The 22,193-nt window shown below is 41.1% G+C and overlaps 1 protein-coding gene across 1 annotated transcript in view; it reads right to left on the bottom strand.

The window, feature by feature from the left end:
* Positions 1-22,193, bottom strand: part of akr1a1a (aldo-keto reductase family 1, member A1a (aldehyde reductase)) — a 76,539-nt gene that overhangs the window by 34,805 nt on the left and 19,541 nt on the right. Inside the window, exons 4-5 of the mRNA XM_051930051.1 lie at positions 18,860-19,011; positions 6,348-6,543 (exon numbers count right to left, since the gene is read on the bottom strand). Of these exons, the coding sequence (XP_051786011.1) occupies positions 6,348-6,543; positions 18,860-19,011 (348 nt within the window). The remainder of the gene's footprint in view (positions 1-6,347; positions 6,544-18,859; positions 19,012-22,193) is intronic.

Genomic DNA, 22,193 nt, shown 5'->3' with positions numbered 1-22,193 from the left:
TGGTTTTCTGACAGCCCCTCAGCCTTGACTCCCTAGGAAGACGAAAAAAATCCCTGTCCCCAATCTTGGGAAAGTCAGTTCAGAGAGAGACCCCCTTCCAGGTAGGTAGGACATGCAATGTGTTTCAAAAAATGGGGTAAACACAATACACATAAAAAACCACAAGTCATCCTCTTCACAGAGCTAGATGGCCAACCTATCATGGCCACCTCAGAAATACAATTATACAACAGTATAAACTCCTCACCAAGTATAGCAGAGAGCCAAGACATCTCTGAAGGCAAAATGCAAGAACAGATTATACCATTCACTAAACCAGCGGTTCTCAAACTGTGGAGTGTGCCTGAAGTAATAAAAAAGGGGGCGTGAATGTTGCCATACGTAGCGTAATTTCGCTATTCGTAGGGAAATTTAAAACTTGTAGCGTTGTATCGGCAGCAAAAAATATAGGAATACATTTTATTAGGGTTTCAAAAAAACGTTAGGGGGGCGCAATTAAAACTGTTATGAAAATTCGGGTCGTAAATACTTAAAGGTTGAGGAACGCTGCACTAAACACAGAGCCACCACATATGGGTGGTTGTATTTGTTCAAATATATCAAAAACAAAGTAGAATCTAATTCACATAGATGAAAATAAAGAAATAAATCAATTTCTAGTATTTATTTTGAAGTTCTACAAAAATGTTTAGAAGTTGTGCAATTTCTGTAACATTTTGAATACAATAAGCTGTTTCGGTTATTTTTGCTACTTTTCGCTAGCTACACTTCCTGTGTTTTCAGGGGCGTGGCCTCAGAGGTCGTGACCCATTAGTAATCAACGTGATGAATTAATAGGTCGGCCATAGATGCACTTCCTCATGCACTGTGTAGATCCTAAAAACCCTCACAACTTTTTGTCAAAATTCTGTCTTGCTATTCTCCTCTGGTACCGACCTTTTTTGCTTAGACTTTTTGACCCTAATTTTGTCTCATGCTCTAGTTTTGTTTTATTTGAATTGACCTTCAGGCTTCGACATGTTTCTGTTTAATTGTGCCGCTCTTGGTTTTTCACAAAAGATTTGCATGTTTGTGTGCAGTCAGGACAGTTTGTAGTGAATCACCACTGAAAAGGCTTCACCCACAGAGATTTGTCCTAAAAAGCTGACCCCAGTTTCCTCCACATTTTAAATGTTATTGGTTTCAGTTCTCCATTTCTACTCAAGTATTAGAAAAATACATAAAACAGGTATGGAAAGACGGGAAAAAAGAAAAGGAATGGAACACTGAGAGAAAACAGAAAGGTAAAATTGCAATTACAGTGGTGTGAAAAACTATTTGCCCCCTTCCTGATTTCTTATTCTTTTGCATGTTTGTCACACAAAATGTTTCTGATCATCAAACACATTTAACCATTAGTCAAATATAACACAAGTAAACACAAAATGCAGTTTTTAAATGATGGTGTTTATTATTTAGGGAGAAAAAAAATCCAAACCTACATGGCCCTGTGTGAAAAAGTAATTGCCCCCTTGTTAAAAAATAACCTAACTGTGGTGTATCACACCTGAGTTCAATTTCCGTAGCCACCCCCAGGCCTGATTACTGCCGCACCTGTTTCAATCAAGAAATCACTTAAATAGGAGCTGCCTGACACAGAGAAGTAGACCAAAAGCACCTCAAAAGCTAGACATCATGCCAAGATCCAAAGAAATTCAGGAACAAATGAGAACAGAAGTAATTGAGATCTATCAGTCTGGTAAAGGTTATAAAGCCATTTCTAAAGCTTTGGGACTCCAGCGAACCACAGTGAGAGCCATTATCCACAAATGGCAAAAACATGGAACAGTGGTGAACCTTCCCAGGAGTGGCCGGCCGACCAAAATTACCCCAAGAGTGCAGACGACTCATCCGAGAGGTCACAAAAGACCCCAGGACAACGTCTAAAGAACTGCAGGCCTCACTTGCCTCAATTAAGGTCAGTGTTCACGACTCCACCATAAGAAAGAGACTGGGCAAAAACAGCCTGCATGGCAGATTTCCAAGACGCAAACCACTGTTAAGCAAAAAGAACATTAGGGCTCGTCTCAATTTTGCTAAGAAACATCTCAATGATTGCCAAGACTTTTGGGAAAATACCTTGTGGACTGATGAGTCAAAAGTTGAACTTTTTGGAAGGCAAATGTCCTGTTACATCTGGCGTAAAAGGAACACAGCATTTCAGAAAAAGAACATCATACCAACAGTAAAATATGGTGGTGGTAGTGTGATGGTCTGGGGTTGTTTTGCTGCATCAGGACCTGGAAGGCTTGCTGTGATAGATGGAACCATGAATTCTACTGTCTACCAAAAAATCCTGAAGGAGAATGTCCGGCCATGTGTTCGTCAACTCAAGCTGAAGCGATCTTGGGTGCTGCAACAGGACAATGACCCAAAACACACCAGCAAATCCACCTCTGAATGGCTGAAGAAAAACAAAATGAAGACTTTGGAGTGGCCTAGTCAAAGTCCTGACCTGAATCCAATTGAGATGCTATGGCATGACCTTAAAAAGGCGGTTCATGCTAGAAAACCCTCAAATAAAGCTGAATTACAACAATTTTGCAAAGATGAGTGGGCCAAAATTCCTCCAGAGCGCTGTAAAAGACTCATTGCAAGTTATCGCAAACGCTTGATTGCAGTTATTGCTGCTAAGGGTGGCCCAACCAGTTATTAGGTTCAGGGGGCAATTACTTTTTCACACAGGGCCATGTAGGTTTGGATTTTTTTTTCTCCCTAAATAATAAAAACCACCATTTACAAACTGCATTTTGTGTTTACTTGTGTTGTATTTGACTAATGGTTAAATGTGTTTGATGATCAGAAACATTTTGTGTGACAAACATGCAAAAGAATAAGAAATCAGGAAGGGGGCAAATAGTTTTTCACACCACTGTATGTTGCACCACTGTCCTGGGGAATGTTATTTTATGCCACTGTATGCAGAAATACTCAGTATGGATGGTATGACAATGTAGCCAATTGACTTGACTTGACATTTTGTTTGGTCCTCAATCCACATCATTAACAATCAGCCTCAGGTGGTAATGCGGATTATTTATTTATTAATAAACATGTGCCTGCATGTCTTATTTAAATTGGCTTCTAATTAGATTTTTTGATCTTTTAATTATTGGATTAGACTGAAGTTTGCACCACTTATGGTGAATCGGCTAACGTTAATGAACTTAACTTTCTTTGAGAAAAAGTAGGTGACCGACTGATGCCCTCACTTCTCGTTTTTCAAGCTTTTGCAACCTGGACTTTGGCTTAGACATTTCAACGTATGCAAAACAAATGTGCATGTAACGTTGGCTAGCATGTGTTTGGATAACCACTCAAAGGTTCAAGCATGTGAGCACTGGGCCGAACCATTCTGGCTGAAAGGGGGTGGGAAGACAAGATGGAGACTGCCCATACTGACCTGCAAGAGACAACAGAACAGAAATGAAAATGAACAGGAGAATCATAAGTCGAAGAACATGCTAAAGGTCAAAATCGGCAGTCGAGATCTTTTGTCAAAGCTAAAATGCGATCGGAAAAGTTGTTATGAAAAACAATAGCGGTGAGCTGAATAACCAGAAAAACTAAATCAAGATCTTCGAATGCAGCTTCAAAGCTCAGATACCCTACAACAACAACAACATTTATTTGTATAGCACATTTTCATACAAAAAGTAGCTCAAAGTGCTATAGATACCCTAGAAACTCCCGGATGATGTTTGTATCTTTGCCAATTTCACCTCATAAATAAGTGCACCCCCAGGGAATTCTGGGTAAGATCCCCACAGAAACAGCAGACACAGAAACTTAAACAGGAGCATGGCATTGCAACAAATGAGTTTAGTTAATGAACTTTCTCAAAACAGGTTATAAACAAAATCAAACCCCATATTTGAATTCTTTTGGTGTCAAAAGTTTATAATTACAGAGTAATTGGAACAACACAGGATTTTATACAAAAATATTTCAAGCTGGACATCACAGCACTGCCTGGATGGCTGCTTTTGGCCAAAAGACAAGAAAATAGTGTAAGTGCTATTTTGTTGGACTGGTGTCCTGCTCAAGACTGGAGGCAGGTTCCTTCCTAGGGTGGGAGGCTATAATGGAAGGGCAAGGATGGTCTGGCTTCCCAGTCAGGAAGGGTGCCAGGACAGGAGGCCTGCATGGAAGGACAGAAGGTGGCTGCTCACAGGAATTATGTCTCTCTTCCCATGCACACAATTGCAAGCATCCCACTAGTGGTACTGCCATATGGATACCCCCCCAAACAGGGCAAGCTGAGAATAGCAGTCCCATGTAACGGCCCTTTTGGGGATCTTCGGTACCACCAGGGGGAGCTGCAGGGGATCATTATACCCTCTTTGAAGGGCCTCTCTCTGACCCAGAAGTGCTTCCAGTGTGTAGTACTCTTGGGCCTGATATAAAAGAAACTGAGTTTCCTGAATGAGTCCGAGTCAGGAGGAGAGTGGATGAGACTACGAGGGAGGTGCGGAAGGAGACAAGAGAACATAATGTATTATACTGTTGTGGAAAAGGATCTGGAGGTCTGTGAAGGTATTGTAAAAGAAAATATCTTCTGCTTGCACCCAGGATGGAGCTGTGTAATTGTGTTTTGAGGTTTAGAACTTCAGTGACGTCACAATACCAAACCATTAGCTTTTAAATTGCCAATTACAACTGCTAAAATTGTGTTCCAATATTTTTGAGAACCGGGTTTGCTTCCCGGGTCCTCCCTGTGTGGAGTTTGCATTCTTCTGTTTCCTTTTCCGGTGTCCTTTTGGTGGTCTACCCAAAGCACCATGATGTTCCAACAGTGATGGATGGATTAAAAGCCAGAAGTCTGTATGACCATCAGTATCAAGTGACTCCGTGAGAACCCTAACTACAAAGAGGACTATTTCATTTATGTTAGGTGGAATGCCCAGACTGGGTGGTCTCGTGGCCTCAGAACCCCTACAGATTTTATTTTTTTCTCCAGCCTTCTGGAGTTTTTTTTTTGTTTTTTCTGTCCACCCTGGCCATCGGACCTTACTCCTTTTCTATGTTAACTATCCATCCATCCATTTTCCAACCCGCTGAATCTGAACACGGGGTCACGGGGGTCTGCTGGAGCCAATCCCAGCCAACACAGGGCACAAGGCAGGAACCAATCCCGGGCAGGGTGCCAACCCACCGCAGGACACACACAAACACACCCACACACCAAGCACACATTAGGGCCAATTTAGAATCGCCAATCCACCTAACCTGCATGTCTTTGGACTGTGGGAGGAAACCGGAGCGCCCGGAGGAAACCCACGCAGACACGGGGAGAACATGCAAACTCCACGCAGGGAGGACCCGGGAAGTGAACCTGGGTCTCCTAACTGCGAGGCAGCAGCGCTACCCACTGTACCACCGTGCCGCCCCTATGTTAACTAATGTTGTCTTATTTTACTTTTTTATTTTGTCTTTTATTTTTCTTTTCTTCATTATATAAAGCACTGTGAGCTACTTTTTGTATGTAAATGTGCTATATAAATAAATGTTGTTGTTGTTGTTCTCCCCGTGTCTGCGTGGGGGTGCTCCGGTTTCCTCCCACAGTCCAAAGACATGCAGGTTAGGTGCGTTGGTGATTCTAAATTGTCCCTAGTGTGTGCTTGGTGTGTGTGTGTGTGCCTTGTGGTGGGCTGGCACCCTGCCCGGGGTTTGTTTCCTGCCCTGTGTTGGCTGGGTTTGGCTCCAGCAGACCCCCGTGACCCTGTAGTTAGGATATAGCGGGTTGGATAATGGATGGATGGATATTTTTGAGAACCCTTGGAGCTGACGTAACTTCTTTCCTTTCATGGTACCAATGATATCTACTATAATAAAACACTAAGGTCTGTGTGTCAGATCCCTCAGTGCAATCTGATTGGTCAGTTTGGCTTTGGTGATGTGTCGAAAAGTGGAGGTGTGAGTGTGACATGTACAAGGGGGAGCTAAAGATGCACGCTGAAAGAGTCGTCTTCAAAGACAGAAAGTATAAAACCATAGAAGAGGCGAGATAAGCACCTCGATAACTGATGACTGAATCTGAAAAGTAGGCTTTATGGGAACGCACTTGTGAAGGGAGCGCTGGTGATGAGACGTTCAGACACACATAGATAATGAGGAAAGGCACAGAACGTACAAATAGAGCAAAGAGATATGATAGCAAATATTTTGAAATTATTCTATTACCTGTCTTTGAAAGGTACTGTGCCCAGTACTTATATGAGAGAGTTAACACAGAAACATAAGAAGTGTGGAGTAATCCGCAATATATTCTTGTCTGGAGATGTCAAGTAAACAGCGCGTTCACTTACTTGATTCACCACTGGCTTATATTTAGCAACAGACAAAATGTCATCAATTTGCCTGGCGTTGAAGTTGGACAAGCCAATCGCCTTGACCAGGCCCTTTGTCACGAGATTCTCCATAGCCCGCCATGTGTCCTTATAGTGGATGTCAGCATAACGCATGGTTCCATCATCATTTTTTGGCATTTCTAAGTTCCCTCTTCTATGAGGAAAGAAGCAAACAGAATGTTAAGAAGGTTATATATAACATCCATTATCATGAATCTCTTCCACAAAGTGATATTTTTAATCTACTGTATTGTCTGGAACTCATTAAAATGTTCTAGAGATTTTTACTTAAAGATGGCATCAGTGTGGATAGAATGATGAGTGAAAAAGGTTAGTAATATTTAAATTATAATTGCATCCAACATTGAAAAGAAACTAATGCTAAACACACCGCAATCACAGTAAATGAAGTTGTACTGAATTGAATTTAAGTCAGTGTTTAATTTCAAAATGTTCTTCATTTCTTTAGATTTTAATTGTTTTTTTAGTGATTCAGTCATTGTTTCACAATTTTGTGTGTTTGTATGGGTCCACCATTTTGTGTGTCTAGATTCTGGTCACTATGATGGTTTTTAGACACCTGCTACCTAACCCATGTGGCCAGTGACATCACAGTGGACAGAGCTATAAGATGGCCACATGCATTAAACAGTATACAATTCCATGCCATTTTCTAACCCTCTTAATCCTGAGCAGGGTCTTGAGGGTCTGGAGCCTAACCCAGTAAACATAGGACGTGTGGCAAGAACAATCCCTGGACAGGGTGCCAGTCCACTGCAGGTTAAATGCACACATCCTAGTGTCACCAATCCTTCTAAACTGCATGACTATGATAGAAAAATGGAGAACTAGGAGAACATGCACAGGGAGGACCTGGGACGCAAATCCAGGTCTTTTTACTGCGAGGCAACGGTGCTACCACTGTTCCATTATGCTACCCAATTAAGGAGAATCTGAAGCTCATGAGAGACTTCCTTTTGAGCAATCAAAAACATATGAAGCAACAACTTAAAGATTTTGATGCATTAAGAAATTTAGTGCAACCACCTGCAACTTTTACATTTTTTTGCTCCTAAACAAAGGACCTGTGGTGAAGCTAAATGCTAAATGGGTGAGCCACAAAATTAACTAATGGACAAGCCTGATGATTTTTTTTTTTACAACTAGGGGGCTTTGCCCCCTGCCCGCTTTGCTCACCAACCCCCGGCCAGCCACTTCGCATCTCTGCCACTTGCGTATGGGGATTTCACTTTCACCAAGCAACAAATCTTTTAATTCTCGTGGGTACACCTCTTCATTGGGAAGAAACAGTACTTATCCCTGATGGCAACACAAATTAGACGATCTACAAGTTTCCGACTTAAAGTTTAAAGCCGAACAATATCTACATACTTCTGTCATATCACCTATGTCCATATATTTATTCTGTTTTTGCTGTTCCATTATTTCACCAAATAATAATCTCCGTTTGTTAGCGGTAATGCGATCTTTACTATCAGTTGTTTGAGACTTTTGAATTTTAGTACTTTCATAATCTCTAACCTGCTCTGCATGTGTATCACTCCAACATTTTTGAACCTCTTTACGATGTTCTACTTTATCTTCTACTCTTTGTGTTTTATTTCCAACCCCGTTTGGATCTGAGAGTGCAGGAACTGTGTCTGACAATAGCATTCACACGAATGAGAAATGAGTCGACTGTGGGCATGGCTGTAAATGTTTGAGAGGAGGGCGGGGCTTGTCAAAATCTCTTGGCAAAAAGTCTCGTCTCGCAGGACCTGAAATTATCTCCGAGAAAGTCTTGTCTCAGGATTTCCTTTTATAACAGAGAGATGTAAAACAAAATATACCAATTCTTTTGCAATGTTGTTTAAACTGTCACCCAACGAAATCATTTTTTTCCCGCTGGCATTCAGGGTTCACCACCAGCCATACCTTGGAGAATGACCACGAAAACATTGGCTGAAATAACTGGCAATATTAACAAAGAAAGAGCTTTGTGGTCTAGGTGGGAAAAGGTGAAAAAGTAAATTTAATAGAGGAGGTCGAGCTGGCAAAGATACATGGCAAAATCACAGGTACAGATAAAAAAAAACTAGATCAGAAAACACTTAAGAAGAAGCACTAGGAACTAGAACTGCTGAAAGTCAGTAACTGAGCCCAAATTACATGTGTCACAATCTCTGATTTTCACTTTTAAAGTATCCAGCCTGTTGCCTGTTGTCTAATATACGGTATATACAGTATATATGTTTGTCACATGCATCTTGTGGACCTTCTGGATGGCTGAGTACTACCACCACCAGACAGAATTGGGGGCCACTGCTAACCGTGTCTCCACAGTGTGGAGCCATAACCTGGCGAAGACGCCTAACCCCGTCCTCATTGGGTGTGGAAAACACTGCCCCTGCTAGTATAAACTGGAAACCCAGAGATGGAGGTCATCTTTTAACCTGAGCGAGACATTGAGACAGAGCTCTCAGTGAACCGGCTAATGATATATGCGAGGAGCACCAGTTACTTTTGCCTTATTCATGTCCAATATGGGACTGTTTATTTTGTTGGACCGTCTGTCATTAAATGGGGTTCTGGCTGGGTTGATACTCCAAATATTGCAATGACTTAGACAGTTTCTAGATTCACAATACACATATGTACACCATGATGGTTGAGGGAAGAAGGGTAGAAAAAAAGCAGGAGTAGTTTAGGGTGCCAAAACAGCTCTCCCCGTTTAGTAACAGTCTGAAACAAAAACAACGTTCAATGACATGAAAACCTTAAAACAAAAACAAGTGGCACATAGCCAAGTGGCCTCTGTTGGATTCTTAAAATTTGGAGCTTCTCTTTTAAGTTCGTCCCCATGGTCAATAACAGCTCTTTCCAGATGGTCATCCTGTTTAAGCTGTGGTGGTCAGTTGCCCTCACTGGGCTGTTTCACAAGACTGTGGAGGAAGAAAATGACAAGGCTGTTAGTGGCAGTGCCCCCTCTCAGCCCTGGGAAGAGTTTGGTTGGTGATCCTCAACCAAGTGTGATTATATATATATATATATATATATATATATATATATATATTGTGGTACCCGGCGGGGGTTCATGCCTGCGGCCGGGATGCCCAGGAGGAGCGGAGGAGGGCTTGTGCCTCCTCCAGGACACAAGGGGACATCCTCCCTGGTTGCTTTGGAAGCTCAACCCTGTAGTGGCCCGTGGTCACCGCCAGGGGGCGCCCTGATGCCTTGGGAGCCCTGGACCTCAGTACTTCCGCCACACCCGGAAGTGCTGGGGGGAAGAGGATTGGGGACACCAGGTGGACTTCCGGTTACACCGCTAGAGCTTCTGCCACACAGGGGTGTGGCTACAGAAGCCCTCAGGATGCACCTGGAGTCCTTCCGGGGTGTATAAAAGGGGCCACCTCCCTCCAGTCAGGGGCAAGAGTCGGGTGGAAGCTTGGTGGAGAGGAGTGGAGGCGGACCAGAGACTGTGAGAAGGCATTGTGAGTGTGGCCAAGGACTTGAGGGGTGATTGGTGCTGAGGCACTGGGATTGTGCACTGTACATAGTGTAAATATGATGAATAAACGTGTGTGTGGTGATAACATCGTGTCTACCTGTCTGTGTCCAGGCTGTTCCCCACAATATATATATATATATATATATATATGTTACGGCCAAAACCCGAAATTGGCCAAAGCGGGAAATGTCCGGCCAAATCGGGAAATGGCCAATGTCGCTGTAAATTGACCGGCCAATGTCCGATCTTTTCCTCGATTTCGGGATTTGGCCAGCCAGTTTGCGAAATGGCATGGGGTGATCGGCCAAAGTCAGAAGGAAAAAGGCATGAGCAGCAATTTGTTGCGCACTTAGTAGTGCAATTGCGTTGAGTGTAGCCTTGGCAGCTCATATTCAGAAAGCGGGCGCCACTTGGTTGTTTCACAATAATTAAGATCAGGTATATAAGTAGATTTCACATTTCTGTTATCATTTTAGCAATAAAATAGTGACTTAACATCAGGGACCTATTTTATTGACCTTAAGGTAAGTGTTTGGGCGAGGGGAAGGCCGTCTCAAGTGGTGTCCGCTTTGCTGAACAAGACCCGCCTTGAGCAGTTTCTCGTGCAGCATGGAAAGCTCACTTCTGAATCTGCGTCTGAAAATTTTTAAGCATCTTCGCACCTTGAGCGGACAGTCTTACATCAGCACATCGGATTTTGACCAGGGAGTTCTCGCCACTTCGCGAAATGGCTGGCCAAAGTAGCATACTGTATATGCTGGTCATTTCTAGTACTTTGGCCACACCTCGTGGCCAAAATGTGAAATGGCCGGTCAATTCGGGAACTGGCTGAGCTTCGGGTTTTGGCCGTAACATATGTTTATATATATATATATATATATATATACAGCATGTGAATGGGTGAAAACAAAGACTGTAATCGTACTCTGATTGGTTTGTGTCTATTATGTGATCCTTTCCTGATTCCTACTCATTACAAAATCTCATTCCCTGGTCGGTTGCCCTTCATGAAGGAAATCCACATTCCAACATGGCAGGCATAGAGGAGTTGCTTTCCATGGTGCTTTATTGTGTTGCTTACCTTTACGCGTTGAAATTGTGCTTTGTACAGTTTAAATTCTGCACACACGTGCAACAGACAAATAATTTACTAGTTGTTACAGTTTTGCATTCAATCTTGTGTCCAGTTGCTCCCCTGCAAGAAGAATACTTCCTTTTTCTGTTTCTGCCGATGCACGCATGACGAGTGTACTTACATAATATGTGTTTTCAGTCATTTTAGTGTGGGATGACCTAAATGATATGGCAGGGATCGTTTTTGTTTAAAATGGCATTTTTAAATGAAAACGCAGTAGTGTGGACTTAGCCTGAGATGCATACCACCTCATTTCTTCTGATACATTTTAAACTTTGATCCTTCATATTTTTATATCTTAAACCTCACTAACACTTACAGCCTTACTCTGCTTTCTTTATAATGTATCCACACTAACATACTGCTACTATGGAGTCCTCTCAAGGGTTGGTTCCTGCATTAACCTCAGTGTTGCCAGTATAGATTCTAGTTGCCCGTGACTAAGCAGTCCAAAGACATGTTTCAGTGGACGGTGAGCTTGTGAGCTTATTTATCTTGACATTTGATGAATGCAGTTTGCATATCAGGAGAAGGTGGGAGCGGAGGATGCCATCATCTATATGCTACACCGATCCCTCTCTCACTTAGACAGAGGCAGTGGTGCTGTAAGAATTATGTTTCTAGACTTCTCTAGCGCCTTCAACACAATCCAACCTCTGCTCCTTAGGGACAAGCTGACAGAGATGGGATTAGATTCATACCTAGTGGCATGGATCGTGGACTATCTTAAAGACAGACCTCAGTATGTGCGTCTTGGGAACTGCACGTCTGACATTGTGGTCAGCAACACAGGAGCGCCGCAGGGGACTGTACTTTCTCCGGTCCTGTTCAGCCTATATACATCGGACTTCCAATACAACTCGGAGTCCTGCCACGTGCAAAAGTTCGCTGATGACACTGCTATCGTGGGCTGCATCAGGAATGGGCTGGAGGAGGAGTATAGGGACCTAATCAATGACTTTGTTAAATGGTCCGACTCAAACCACCTACAACTGAACACCAGCAAAACCAAGGAGCTGGTGGTGGATTTTAGGAGGCCTAAACCCCTCATAGACCCAGTGATCATCAAAGGTGACTGTGTGCAGATGGTGCAGACCTATAAATATCTGGGAGTGCAGCTGGATGATAAATTAGACTGGACTGCCAATACTGATGCGCTGTGCAAGAAAGGACAGAGCAGACTATACTTCCTTAGAAGGCTGGCTTCCTTCAACATCTGCAATAAGATGCTGCAGATGTTCTATTAGACAGTTGTGGCGAGCGCCCTCTTCTACGCAGTGGTGTGCTGGGGAGGCAGCATTAAGAAGAAAGACGCTTCACGCCTGGACAAACTGGTGAGGAAGGCAGGCTCTATTGTTGGCATGGAGCTGGACAGTTTGACATCTGTGGCAGAGCGAAGGGCGCTCAGCAGGCTCCTATCAATTATGGAGAATCCACTGCATCCACTAAATAATGTCATCTCCAGACAGAAGAGCAGCTTCAGCGACAGACTGCTGTCACTGTCCTGCTCCACAGACAGATTGAGGAGATCGTTCCTCCCCCAAACTATGCGACTCTTTAATTCCACCAGGGGGGGGTAAACGTTAATATTTAACATTATACATAGTTATTGTCTGTTTTTTTTCACCTGTATTATTATCATTCTTTAATTTAATATTATTTATTGTATCAGTATGCTGCTGCTGAAGAATGTGAATTTCCCATCGGGATTAATAAAGTATCTATCTATCTATCTATCTATCTATCTATCTATCTATCTATCTATCTATCTATCTATCTATCTATCTATCTATCTATCTATCTATCTATCTAACAGAACAAGATTTAGAGGACAGAAAGATATGGAAGAAGATGATTCGCTGTGGCAACCCCCAACGGGAGCAGCCGAAAGAAGAAGAAGAAGGACTGGTGAGCTTTGTTGGGCTGAATGGCCTATTCACGTCTAGATTGTTCTAATGTTATCTTTACTTTTTTTTACTGTTGCCATGCAACTTCAGAAGGTCTTAAGCAAGTGCATGCCATAGATACGATGATGAATGTACAGTACATTACAACTTCACTTTTCTTAGCAATCTTTTGCTATCACGATCTACTGATACAGTCAACTTCTTTTGTAGTCTCTGTGTATATAAATGTATCTTGGCATGTTCATTCTTGCCTGCTTTTAGATTTCCAAGAATGCTGGATGACTTTTAATGTATGCAAAAGAACATTGCAATCCATTTCTTGTACATGATTCACATTTACATTTGATGAAACACATTTTTTTTGGGGTAAGCTAAAAAAAGCAACACATGTACCTTAGCTGATTTTTTTTTTTGATACAAGCTTATAATTAGTAAAACCGCTAATGGGTCTGTCATCGTGCCACCCAAGTAGACATTTCAATGGGATTACAATTGAAGCCATACAAGCAGGCAATTTCCAAGCCTGCTGCGTGATTATTAACTGCAGTACAGAGCTGTATTGATTTTCATCTCCCATGGTGAAGCCACTCAAAATGAAAAGCAGTTCTGTCTGTAATGTGTGGATTAGATGGGCATTAGAGCATTATAAAAAGCAAAGTGTGAACACAACTTGTTACTAGATAAAAGGACACAAGTCCTGAGAAACGAAACAGGGGTGACAAATTCGTGTAGTTACTGTTTCTTAGAACTGTGGAGAAGATTAGAATTTTTCAGTGGAGATTCTGAGAATAAATTCCTACGTGTTCATACTTATGTTTATTCTATATGCATATCCAGGACAGTAGAAGCCATTGAAAAGTAATATTGTGTGCTCTGTAGTCAATAGAGATATGGGCCTCATGTGCCAGGGAGAATGCTGTTCAAATCAACACATTGGTGGGTTGTTTCACTGTACATGACAGCACCAGTTAGTCTGGCTGTGTTTAATTAATTTACAGTGGTGAGAAAAATTATGTGAACCATTTGGAAGTAACCACATTTATGTATAGATTTGTCATAAAATATGGTGTGATCTTCATCTAAGTTACAAGAATAAGCAAACACGGTCTGGTTTAACTAATAACACACATATTATCATGCTGTTCTTGTACATATTAAATACATCATTCAAACATTCAAAGGTGTTTAGCTGGAGAAAGTCTGTGAACTCCTAGGCTGATGACTTCAACAAAAGCTAACTGAAGTCAGGAGTCAGCAAACCTGGAGTCCAACCAATGAAACGAGACTGGAGGTGTGGCTTAGACACGAATAAAAATACATGCAAACTTTTTGAGTTTGCTATACACAAGAAGCATCTTCTGAAAAAAGAGATCTCAGAAGATCTATGATAAAGGTGGTATTTGTTAAAGATGGAAAAGTTTGCAAAGCAATTTTAAAGAGTTTGGATATTCATTAGTCCACTGTTAGAAAAACTGACCATTTAGTACTGTGGCTACTCGTTCTAGAAGTGGGCACCCAGCTAAGATGACTCAAAAGATGCAATGCAACCCTAGAGTAACAGCTGAAGAATTGAAGAAACCATTGGAACAGGTTAACATCTCTATTCATGAGTCGACCATACTCAAAACATTGAAAAGGCAGGACAACTAAAGAGGAATCCACTGCTGTGCAAAAAAACCAAAAAAAAACAGTACGACTGAAATTTGCCAAAGATCATATTGACATTCCACAATGCTATCTTGGGAAAATATTTTGTAAGAACGTAAAATTCAATTGCTCATGAGGAATACAAAGCAATTACATGTGGCATAAAAAAGGCATGAAAACATCATTCCAACAGTGGAGTACGGTGAAGGGAGTATCACGGTTTGGGGCCGCATTGCTGCCTCGGAGTCTGGACAAGTTTGTCATCATCGAGGGGCAAGTAAATTCCCAAGTTTATCAAAGTATCAAAGGATAATGTCAGGGTGGCTGTCCGCCAGCTGAGGCTCAGTAGGCTTTGGGTGATGCAACAGACAATGACCCTAAACATCAAAGTAAATCTGCTTTTCGGACTGGCCAAGAGGGGGGTAAGACCCTGATTCCAGTAAATCCTACAGACACCACTGGAAATGGAACTGCAGTTGATCTGTGGGAAGAAGATCGGAGCAGTAATAGCGAGGATGAAGCAAGGTTACGGTTCGCTCTGGTGCTGATTTCTTAGCGGTATGATACACAAAAGACTGAGCGTGCATTTGTGGTTTATTCATACCTGAAGAGCTGCTTTTACTTCTGTGTACAGGAATTATCAGACTGGAATTAAACTACACGAGGCAGGAGTTGGCTACGTATTCTCAGTTTATTCTTCAGCCTTGCTAAGATTACCGTCACCTTTCGCATTCCTGTTATGCAATAAATCAGTTCCTTACTTATTTTTAGAATGTTAACGCATTACTGTGATTTAACTAATAGTAATAGCTAGATGGGGAACTTACTTTAACTGCTTTTCTCCTTTCAAATGGTAATGTTGATTTTTGTGCTAGAATTCGTCATTTTATATTAACAGATAATTTTCAATTGCTAATCATTGGATACTACTCTACTGGGTATACTTTCAAAAATATTATGTTTTAAGAAAATTAAATAAGTCACAGATCCTCCACCACTAACACGTATCAGTCATTGCCATTTTCACATTACTTGAATTGGAGTCTACCGTTTATGAATGTCACTGAGCCACCACAAGCTCATATTTAATGTCATCTACTAACACAAAGAATGGTATTCTGTTACCATTATTACTTTTGAATATAACTCATTGTTAACAAACTATTTAATAAACAAAAATATAATATCTGACTCTTGGATGAAGTAAATAAAAAATGTGAACTGCTCCAGTTTTCATATCAGTTAACTTAGCCATCGAACGCAACTGCATCTCATGTCACTAACCATGTCAAAAGACACATTTATTCCAAAAACTCCCCTCTGGGAATCACTTCAAGTCAACACTAACAGACACCTCAGAGCCACAGCCCTGTCAAACCGGTAACTTAGCCTGTCTTCTTTGTATATTCATGCGTTCTGTCATATATTATATGAAGATATGTGAGTGTTGACATTGTATGGTGCATGTGCATAAACACCATACTCTCTCACTTGCTCATCATTATTTGCACATCTCCTTTATAATTGTACTATTCTGCAACATTGTTTGAAGCTTTTCTTTTTAACTTATAACATTTATATTATTTGTATGTGATATTATGTTCCGTTATTAGCAGCTCCAAATCTTCTTTTTCTTTTTTCGGCTGCTCCCGTTAGGGGTTGCCACAGTGGATCACCTTCTTCCATATCTTTCTGTCCTCTGCGTCTTGTTCTGTTACACCCATCACCTGCATGTCCTCCGTCACCAAATCCATAAACCTTCTCTTAGGCCTTCCTCTTTTCCTCTTCCCTGGCAGCTGTATCCTTAGCATCCTTCTCCCAATATACCCAGCATCTCTCCTCTGCACATGTCCAAACCAATGCAATCTCACCTCTCTGACTTTGTCTCCCAACCGTCCAGCAGGAACTGACCTTCTAATGTCCTCATTTCTAATCCTGCCCATCCTCATCACACCCAATGCAAATCTTAGCATGTTTAACTCTGCCACCTCCAGCTCTGTCTCCTGCTTTCTGGTCAGTGCCACCGTCTCCAACCCATATAACATAGCTGGTCTCACTACCGTCCTGTAGACCTTCCCTTTCACTCTTGCTGATATCCGTCTGTCACAAATCACTCCTGACACTCTTCTCCACCCATTCCACTCTGCCTGCACTCTCTTCTTCACTTCTCTTCCACAATCCCCATTACTCTGTACTGTTGATCCCAAGTATTTAAACTCATCCACCTTCGCCAACTCTACTCCCTGCATCCTCACCATTCCACTGACCTCCCTCTCATTTACACACATGTATTCTGTCTTGTTCCTACTGACCTTCATTCCTCTCCTCTCTAGAGCATATCTTCACCTCTCCAGGGTCTCCTCAACCTGCTCCCAACTATCACTACAGATCACAATGTCATCAGCAAACATCATAGTCTATGGGGACTCCTGTCTAATCTCGTCTGTCAACCTGTCCATCACCATTGCAAATAAGAAAGGGCTCAGAGCCGATCCCTGATGTAATCCCACTTCCACATTGCATGCATCCGTTGCTCCTACTGCAGACCTCACCACTATCACACTTCCCTCGTACATATCCTGTACAACTCTTACATACTTCTCTGCCACTTCCGACTTCCTCATACAATACCACAGCTCCTCTCGAGGCACTCTGCCATATGCTTTCTCCAGGTCCACAAAGATGCAATGCAACTCCTTCTGGCCTTCTCTAAACTTCTCCATCAACTACCCACAGAGCAAACATTGCATCTGTGGTGCTCTTTCTTAGCATGAAACCATACTGCTGCTCACTAATCATCACCTCTCTTCTCAACCTAGCTTCCATTACCCTTTCCCATAACTTCATGCTGTAGCTCATCAATTTTATCTCCCTGTAGTTACTGCAGTTCTGCACATCCCCCTTATTCTTAAATATCGGCACCAGTACACTTCTTCTCCACTCCTCAGGCATCCTCTCACTTTCCAAGATTCCATTAAACAATCTGGTTAAAAACTCCACTGCCATCTCTCCTAGACTCCTCCATGTTTCCACAGGTATGTCATCTGGACCAACGGCCTTTCCATTTTTCATCCTCTTCATACCTGTCCTTACTTCCTCCTTGCTAATCCATTGCACTTTTTGATTCACTATCTCCACATCATCCAACCTCTCAAAGTACTCTTTCCATCTTCTCAACACACTCTCCTCACTTGTGAGTACGTTTCTATCTTTATCCTTTATCACCCTAACCTGCTGCACATCTTTCCCAGCTCCAAATCTACCAAGTCAAATTCCTGTATAAAAGTGATTCTGATTCTGATTCTTATGTTACTCCTTGCATACATCATCTAATTTATTTGATTTGCATTTAGCATTATCTTTCCTTCTGCCTACTTAAAAAACAAAAAAACACAGCCAGAGCTCTGAGCTTGCTACCTTGGTTTAGGACAGGGGTGGGCAATGTCGGTCCTGTAGAGCTGCAGTGGCTGCAGGTTCTCATTCTAACCCAGCAGCTTAAATTAAAACCAGTACTTTCCAGTCTCAGACCTTATTTTATTTTGTGGCTTGTTAATCTGCAATGTTAGGTTCTTATATCGTAGATTTTTTCCTTTCCAAGGATATCATCCAAATGATTTGAAGCCTAAAAAGTATAATTTTCAGTCTGTCACGTTTTTTATTAAATCAAACAGTACATGATGAACACACACAGATGTAAACAGAAACGAGCTAGATGAAGAACTGTGGTCTGCTTTGTCTTTTACATCTTATTGTTAATAAGGAGCCATGAAAACACTGAATGCAACTGTTTAAGATTGAAATAAGCAATTAAGGGTGGGTGACATTAACAAGTGAGACCACTAAAATGAAGCATCACTTAAGCAATAAGTGTATCATCAGCAATAATTGAGTTCTCTTTAAGAAGGTGGGTTGGAACAAAAACCTGCAGCTACTGCGGCTCTCCAGGACTGACATTGCCCAGCCCTGCTTTAGGACAATGTCAACTCTTAATGTGACGTGCAAATGTCCTGGGCAGTGGTGTACAGGTTTTGGCAGCGTACACCCACAGCACATGCAGTGATGTTATCTACAGTATAAACAAATGCTGAAACATAAATAAAACAAACTAAAGAACCCAAACCATTGGCCTAAAACAAAACAGAAATATCACACAAATATGTGGAGGAACCTCCAGAACTCCGGCCACTTGTGTCTAGTCATTGTAAATAGTGTTTGGTGAAACTGAAGTACACTTGCTTTCTTGTTATACAGTTGTCTGTTGTTCACAACTTACTCAAAAGCCATAGGCCAGTGCATCAGATAAAGGTCCAGGTGGGCAAGTCCAAGGTCCTCCAGGGTCTTCCTGCATGCTGGTTCAACATCATCAGGGTGGTGTTTTGTGTTCCACAGTTTTGAGGTCATAAACAATTCTTCTCTTGGGATGGGCTGAAATATAAATTAAAATTATTACGGCTATGGATTCTGAAATAAAAGTACCCATTATTGTGTCATTCACTATAACATTGGCACAGGCCTGGCGCCAGAGGGAAAAATCTGAAAGAGGGCATCTGAAATTCTAAGGGGGTGGGGGGGCAGGACAGTTAAAATGGAGTCAATCCAACTACCCAAGTTAAAATTTGGTAGGTGGAAAAACTCAAGGCAAGAACTGTAGGGCAGGGCAAAGTAAAAGTCAGAAGCAGGAAGACTAACAAGCTGACTGCCAACATGCAAGGGTAAAGTGAGAATCGGAAGTCAAAAAGAAAACCTGACGCTAGAGCCTACTTGAAATGAAACCTAACTGTCGTTACGTCTTTAGAAATTCAAAATGAACATCCATCGAGGTATAAACAGCTGCCAGATTTGTACCGTCATGTCTGTGATGCAGTTGATGCGACAGTCGCGCCTACGTGGCATATCCAAATGTGTTGCGTAAACAAAATAACCCATATTAAAATAAAGCAATCAATAAACCATAGAAAATGGCCCCCAAAAATAAAACACAAAAAAACAAAATGCACATATAAACCATGTTCATTATTACTGTATATTGCACAAAAAATTGGAAATTTATTAATATTCTTTTGCATGTTTGCTTTCAGTGTTGAGTATTTCATGTCTCAATGACATATTTTTTAATGATGTCTTTTGGTGTGTTGTCATCGAAGGTAATGAAGGGTTGAAAACTACGATAAGTGTTGAGGCGTTGATGGCGTTCTCCATTTAGTTATACTCGGCAAATGAAACAGCGCTCAATGGCCCAAATACAAAAGAAAATGTCTCCCTCTGCCATTCTAACAAAAAAATTGCTGCCTATCAAGGCTTCTTTGGCTATTATATAGTGCCTTACATATCTATCTATCTATCTATCTATCTATCTATCTATCTATCTATCTATCTATCTATCTATCTATCTATCTATCTATCTATCTATCTATTATATAGTGCCTTACATATCTATCTATCTGTCTATCTATCTATTATATAGTGCCTTACATATCTATCTATCTATCTATCTATCTATCTATCTATCTATCTATCTATCTATCTATCTATCTATTCTATAGTGTCTTACATATCTATCTATCTATCATATAGTGCCTTTTCTATCTATCTATCTATCTATCTATCTATCTATCTATCTATCTATCTATCTATCTATCTATCTATCTATCTATTCTATAGTGCCTTACATATCTATCTATCTATCTATCTATCTATCTATCTATCTATCTATCTATCTATCTATCTATCTATCTATCTATCTATTCTATAGTGTCTTACATATCTATCTATCTATCATATAGTGCCTTTTCTATCTATCTATCTATCTATTCTATAGTGCCTTACATATCTATCTATCTATCTATCTATCTATCTATCTATCTATCTATCTATCTATCTATCTATCTATCTATCTATCTATCTATCTATCTATCTATCTATTCTATAGTGCCTTACATATCTATCTATCTGTCTATCTATCTATCATATAGTGCCTTTTCTATCTATCTATCTATCTATCTATCTATCTATCTATCTATCTATCTATCTATCTATCTATCTATCTATCTATCTATCTATCTATCTATCTATTCTATAGTGCCTTACATATCTATCTATCTATCTATCTATCTATCTATCTATCTATCTATCTATCTATCTATCTATCTATCTATCATATAGTGCCTTTTCTATCTATCTATCTATCTGGGCGTTTTCAGCCCTGTGGAGGCAAAGGACGATGACACAGTTGGCAACAGTGCCCCCTCTCGGCGTGTAGTGGTATTACATACCTGAGAGCAAGCCAGATGGTGACTCTCTGATACACATGTGTGACGGGTGGCTGAACTGTATTGCAAAATGACGTGTTGAAAGATCTTAATTGTGTATGTGTGTTTGTTTTTATGCCATTATTCAGCAGGCATTTTATCATCGCTAGTGCTGATAGCCTAATATGTTATGAAACTTCGTGTTTCTCCCTCACTCGAGGTTTACAGTGTAAGACGCCACCATCCTTCTCTGCCTTCAAATGCTGTTGTTCAGATTTGATCTTTTCCCAGCTATTTACACATGGCTTCAATAATCTTTTCTCTTCTGCATGCACTGCCTGCACATTTGCATCATCTGTTTCACATCCCATCAGATCTTGTAAGTCATCCTCTTTAAGTGCTCAGTCATTTCTCTCTCTTAAGCCATTGTCACATTACACGACTTCTAGTTGTTGTGTGCCGTTTAGTTAAGCTCTGTATTTAGAATACTGAATTTAGCCACCTACTGGTCTTATGTGGTACTGCAAGTAAATATGTGAACGATCCTTTCACTTGTCATCATCTGATGCTGCAATTAGTAGTAATTGGTAGGAAGAAGCATGGCTATGGTTATTCACTTAATTCTCATCTGTTTTGTGCTGAAGCCACTCAAAGCATTGTTGGTACGTCTAATAATATTAATAACTAGCTGTGTAAGCCCGTGCTGTAAAAAGACCAGGGTCCTAGAAACTATTGAAATTGTGAGAAAAAAAAATTGAAATGTAGAGATGTCAGGTAATTGAAAGGAACTACTCTGGACGTCTCTCTCCTAGGAGGATTTGTTTTGCCAATGTGCTCGCATCGCTTGTGTATCAGCGGCGGGAAGAAAAGTAAAAGGGATACTGTTTTGCTGATGTTAGTGGGTAAGCGACTTTGTCTTTCTTCGGAGGTTTCATTTTGCTGATGTGCTCGTCTCGCTTGTGTTATTACCGTGTTTCCCCAAACATACGACCTACTCCCGAAAATAAGCCCTAGCATGATTTTCAGGCTGATCTCTATGCTAATATCCGCCCGGTCAAAAAAGAAATTAAATAGATGCAAGTATACATATAAATTACTGCTCTATTTCCAACAGTGTGACACAAATGGTGACTTTGGAACTAACCTATAATGCTGCCAGTCAAAATTTGTGTCACATATTTCATGTAGCCAGTAGATGGTTTGGGTGAGCATGGGGGGTCATGAGGTCAGTTGAAAGGGGTGTGTGGCTCTCCAGATATCTACGCAAAAGGACGAAGGTCCAAGTCTTTAGAGTCCTGGTGCTTCCTGTCTTACTATATGGTTGTGAGACATGGATGCTATCCAGTGACCTGAGATGAA

The sequence above is a fragment of the Erpetoichthys calabaricus genome, chromosome 7 (assembly GCF_900747795.2).
Source record: "Erpetoichthys calabaricus chromosome 7, fErpCal1.3, whole genome shotgun sequence".
Classification (NCBI taxonomy): domain Eukaryota; kingdom Metazoa; phylum Chordata; class Cladistia; order Polypteriformes; family Polypteridae; genus Erpetoichthys; species Erpetoichthys calabaricus.
Note: the sequence above shows the minus strand (reverse complement) of the source record. Positions and strands in the feature narration are given on the sequence as shown.